Source organism: Erythrolamprus reginae, chromosome 3 (assembly GCF_031021105.1).
Source record: "Erythrolamprus reginae isolate rEryReg1 chromosome 3, rEryReg1.hap1, whole genome shotgun sequence".
NCBI classification, from domain to species: domain Eukaryota; kingdom Metazoa; phylum Chordata; class Lepidosauria; order Squamata; family Dipsadidae; genus Erythrolamprus; species Erythrolamprus reginae.
Window position 1 is genome coordinate 48584038 of NC_091952.1, and position 5785 is coordinate 48589822.

Sequence of the window (5785 nt, forward strand, 5' to 3'; positions counted from 1 at the left end):
GGCAAGTCTACATAAAGATCAAATATTAATGCAAACCAATGCATTATATGTGACTTGCTAACTTCCAAAAAGTGCCATTAGAGATTGACTGAATAAACTACACTTAGCTTATTTACACTTTTAAAAAGAAGCAACCAAATGTGCAATTTCCTAATTCACTAATAAACTGAATTTTAGGCTATGTTAAACCAATCATTGTCAAAAATATGCATTGTTTTCTCAGATTCCTACTATTATTTGTTTTGTAACGAAGTACAAATTTTTATTGAAATACTATTAATGTATTTTCTTTAGGTGTTAAAAGACTATGGAAATCTGAAAGAAATAGAGCTGGAGATATTATGGAGATAAACACAGAGTGGATATGTACAAATATGTAAGTATTTTATTTGCAACACTGAACCATTAATCATGTAAAAACAAGAAGAAAAGGTATTTGTAAAACACACTTTATTCAAACAATGTATCATAAGTTTTCATGTCCTTGACTTTGAGAGATATAAAATGAGACCAAGAGTTAAATTACCATCAATATAAATGAGTTGGTCCTAAATTTTATATTTTATAAATGATATTTTATATCATTACATACTAAACAAATGGTGGAATGAACTCCCTATTTCTACTTGGAACATTCTAATCTTACTTCAAGAGGCATGTGCAACCTGCACTAGGTTAACAGATATTTATGATGACTTGTAAAATACTACACGTTGCCTGATTACTTCTGGGCATTTAAAATGTTATGTTTATTTATTCATGTGATTTGCTACATTCCAAATGAAACATAAGTGGAAGACAAAATTATGCTATCCACAACACTTATCACACCTTGATGACATTTACCCATTACAAATACTGTAGTTCAGGAACCTCTTGATTATTTAGCGTTAATAAAAAGGCTAATGGTGAATCCTGAAGGTAATTTTAGTAGAGGTTACTTTGCAAGTAGCTGGCAAGTATGTCTTCGCGCACAGCAGTTTTGGGTTGGTTTCTTTTGAAGAGTCTACATGTAACAATTTTGTGATTTCAGTCTAGCCAGATGGAAAAACTTTCAAAAGCTTTACATCATCCACGGGACGGTCTTGCGCGTTCGTTTCCACCATGCCCACTCTGTTGATTAACCCAATGCCCTGGCAAACACGACCAAAGATAGTGTGCTTGCCATCAAGCCACTGGGTTGGTGCTAGTGTAATAAAGAACTGGCTTCCATTTGTATCTGGGCCTGCGTTTGCCATAGCAAGGATTCCTGCACCTTAAGGAGGCAAAAAATATGACTGGTTTATAATTTCTAAGTTACCTGTATCAAATGAGCAAAGAAAAACAAATGGTGGCACTCTGCTGGATCTTTATGGCACATCACTCCACTGGTATCAAAAGTCATAGTCAAATCAATAGAATTTTTGTACTGAGATTCTAGGACTGCTTATGCATTTCAGATGGTTTTTACACATATCAATTATTAAGATACGGATTTAAGCTCAGGAGATGTTAAGGAGACATTAGTAGTTAAATGGATATCTTTCTGTGAGTTACTACAGGTGACCAGGAAAAGGCACAACTTCATTAAGATGCCACTGAAAGGTACAACACACCCACTATTCTGCATCTAAAGTACATTTCCCACTTTTTACTCAGATACCTGAGCATCTCCATTGACTAATAACTGCCATCCACAAGCCTTTGTAATACTAGATGTCTTTCGCAGCACTTTCTGGAATGTCCTATGTGTCATTCTCACCACTTTTAGGGTATTTCTGTAACTAAAATGTTCAGGTCTCACCCCATTAAACCTAGGTTTAAAAGATGAAAAGATTTTTATCATTCAGTGCATGAAACATTGGGATTGCGTTTTTCACAAAACTGAATGATGCAACTTCTTCCCTTGCTTGCAATGATGAAGAGGTAGGAGGAGGGCACCGAATATCTACAGTGGCAGGGGAAGGTTGAACAGGTCATTACCATAGCAAATGACAACTGTTCAAGCTTGGTCAGACTTAACAGGACCAAATTAGTATTTAGATGAGTTGGACCTGATTACATTAGCATTTTGATGAAAACTCTTGGCTGTGACCTAGATTAGGAAATTGAAAAAAAATTGATAAGCTACCTTTGTAATTTACAAAAAATATATACAGTATATCCATATAGTCACTAGGGGTTGAATACATGTCAAAAGAGTTTTTACGTTTTCATCCCTTCCAGACAGATAATTATTTTGGAGCACTGCATTTCCCTTCCAAGTTCAGAGAGCATTCTAGATAATTATTCATTCCTTTCTAACCTCATGGTTCAATTACTGCAATGAGGTCTACACAGGTTGAAGACCATTTAGGAATTTCAACTGAAATTCTTAAATGGAATGTAAATAATGATGGGCTTGCCTTGGCATGCCCATATGACCTCCCTCCTACACACACTAAACTAGTGGCCAGGTGTGATTCAAAGTGCTAATAAAGCTACATGGCATATGGGCAGGTTATCTGAAGGACCACTTATTTACAAAAGTTTCTACCCAGCCTGTACAATCTAACAGTGTCATCAATCAAGATTCCAGAATATGTAACTTCTCTAAATGGTCCCTATGCTTTGGAATGAGATAGAAACATAGAAACATCGAAGACTGATGGCAGAAAAAGACCTCATGGTCCATCTAGTCTGCCCTTATACTATTTTCTGTATTTTATCTTAGGATGGATATATGTTTATCCCAGGCATGTTTAAATTCAGTTACTGTGGATTTACCAACCACATCTGCTGGAAGTTTGTTCCAAGGATCTACTACTCTTTCAGTAAAATAATATTTTCTCATGTTGCTTTTGATCTTTCCCCCAACTAACTTCAGATTGTGTCCCCTTGTTCTTGCGTTCACTTTCCTATTAAAAACACTTCCCTCCTGAACCTTATTTAACCCTTTGACATATTTAAATGTTTTGATCATGTCCCCCCTTTTCCTTCTGTCCTCCAGACTATACAGATTGAGCTCATTAAGTCTTTCCTGATACGTTTTATGCTTAAGACCTTTCACCATTCTTGTAGCCCGTCTTTGGTCCTGTTCAATTTTGTCAATATGTTTTTGTAGGTGAGGTCTCCAGAACTGAACACAGTATTTCAAATGTGGTCTCACCAGCGCTCTATATAGCGGGATCACAATCTCCCTCTTCCTGCTTGTTATACCTTTAGCTATGCAGCCAAGCATCCTACTTGCTGTTCCTACTGCCCGACCACACTGCTCACCCATTTTGAGACTGTCAGAAATCACTACCCCTTCTCTTCTGAAGTTTTTGCTAACACAGAACTGCCAATACAATACTCAGATTGAGGATTCCTTTTCCCCAAGTGCATTATTTTACATTTGGAAACATTAAACTGCAGTTTCCATTGCTTTGACCATTTATCTAGTAAAGCTAAATCATTTAACATATTACAGACGCCTCCAGGAATATTAACCCTATTGCACACTTTAGAGTCATCGGCAAATAGGCAAACCTTCCCTACCAAACCTTCCCCTACGTCACTCACAAAGAAGACTAACAGCAGAAAAAGACCTCATGGTCCATCTAGTCTGCCCTTACACTAAAAGGCTTTTGAAAATCTGGCAATTTTCCCAGGTGTTGGGCTAGGTTGGCTGGATTTGTGCATTATTTGGATTGCCATCTGTAACTATTTTGCTGTAGTTTAACATTTATTTTTTTACTGTATTGTTATTTTTTTATTTTGTGAGCCATCCAGAGTTAGTTCAAGTCAAACAAAATAAAAATATCCTTAAAAATAAACAAATAATGTTAACAGAAATTATAACAAAAACCTATTGATTCAATTTGAGTACAATCACTATAAATTTATTTTTGTAAGCCATCTGAGTCTGCAGAGACATAGAAATCCAACCAAATAAATAAAAATTAAATACGTTTGGCCATCCAAACTAATTGAGGGAATAATAATGTCAGATGTACTTTAAAGTACAATCTTACCCAACTGATTTGACTTCAGATGTGAAGCATTTATCTAGAGCATATAAATCCTTTAAAAAGATTACCTACCTGTAAACTTCAGTTCTGGGTGCAGTTCATCTTCAAACTGCTTGCCATAGATAGATGCTCCTCCTCTTCCTATCACAATAATAAGACTAAATTAATTTGAAAAGCCAACACAGAAAATGTCTCCGCAAATTTGTGTTTCTAGGATACCTAGATTTAATAGGACTGGAGAAATTTGGGGAAAAACTGAAAAGGACAAGCTGTGCAATATCTCATTGTAATATCTCATTTATATTATATATTAGATTTTATCAGCATTTATTAACACAATATGTAATAAATGTATTTTGAATGTGTTCTTACCAGTTCCTGTTGGATCACCTCCTTGGATCATGAAATCTTTGATTATCCTGTGAAACTTGGTGCCATTGTAATAGCCTCGTCTGGAAAGCTCAGCAAAATTTTTGCAAGTTTTAGGCGCATGCTTCCAGTATAGCTCCAAAATCAAGAGCCCCATGCTGCAAAACAGAATTCTTATACTATTTAATAAAATGAAAAAGAAACAACATGATATAATACAGCACCTTCATATTTCACATTTGAAGCAGCAGAATAGAAAAGCTTCTGATGCTTTTGAGGCAAAATCCAGAGCCAGAGTCCTGGAAGCAGTTCCTGACTGTGTACAGCCACGTTCTGACTCCTGTGACATTCCACTGGATTATTTCAGAGACCTGGAGAGGGGGCACCTGCTGCTTGGGTAACAGTGTATCCTCCATACTAACCTATCCAGGCCTCCTGCTCTGGAGAAGTTACACCAGCTTTGCATATGGCATTTTAGGAACTCTTTCCAGAGCATAATACTATAGTGTTTCAAGACTGAAGGATGCCAATGATGAATGATGCTGCTGCTTTTGAACTTCAGTATTGGAGAAGAGTCCTGAGAATCCCATGGAGAGCCAAGAAAACAAACAAATGCATGACCCAGAGTTCTCACTCAGGGTACTCATTATCCTATTCAGACATATTATATAGAGCTTCGGTGGTGCAGTGGTTAGAGTGCAGTACTGCAAGCTACTTCTGCTGATCACCGGCTGCCAGCAGTTTGGCAGATCGAATCTCAGTAGGCTCAAAATTGACATCCTTCCAAGGTCGGTAAAATGAGGACCCAGATTGTTGGGGTCAATATGCTTACTCTCTGTAAACTGCTTAAAGAGGGTTGTAAAGCACTGTGAAGCTGTATATAAGTCTAAATGCTATTGCTATAATGCTACATTATACAAAGACCCAACTCACTGGTTGTAATAATAGGAAAGATAGCAAATAAACAGTAATATAACCAGGAGTAAGGAGGATGGACTCAATTACACTGGTGATGAGTGCACCATTGGGGACAGATTGTCGCGGGCAAAATTTATCTTTTAAGATACAGTATGTGGACTTCAATTCCCAGAATTCCTCACTCAAAAATCCTGGGCTATCAGCACCTCTAAACTCTTTTGCAAAAACAGCTTTTAAGGAAACCTAACCGGAATCGATCTATCAAGACTGCAATGGTTCCCCCCGCAGAAGTTTCCCCCGAGTTTTTCTTTAGCCGGTGCTAAGACCAAACCTTGCACCTTCCCTTTATCCCGCGGCCACGCAAGCCTTTCTCACACCTACGTGGTTTCCATCGAAACAGTCGGCGGCTGCCAAGTGTCCGGAGGCACCACAGCCATGCTGCCTTCGTCTGCCGCTGGGGGACTCAAATCCCCGCGGCACACTTCCGGTACCACCGACTTAAGTCGTCCCTTCGCCAGAGGAAAGGC

At 37.9% G+C, this 5785-nt stretch overlaps 1 protein-coding gene across 1 annotated transcript; it reads right to left on the minus strand.

The window, feature by feature from the left end:
- Positions 1 to 433: 433 nt before the first annotated feature.
- Positions 434 to 5775, minus strand: PPIL1 (peptidylprolyl isomerase like 1). Its single transcript, XM_070745179.1, has 4 exons — positions 5640 to 5775; positions 4344 to 4498; positions 4044 to 4112; positions 434 to 1255 (listed from the first exon to the last, which is right to left on the minus strand). The coding sequence occupies exons 1-4, from the start codon at positions 5693 to 5695 to the stop codon at positions 1035 to 1037; spliced, it is 501 nt and encodes a 166-aa protein (XP_070601280.1). The 5' UTR covers positions 5696 to 5775; the 3' UTR covers positions 434 to 1034.
- Positions 5776 to 5785: the final 10 nt, after the last annotated feature.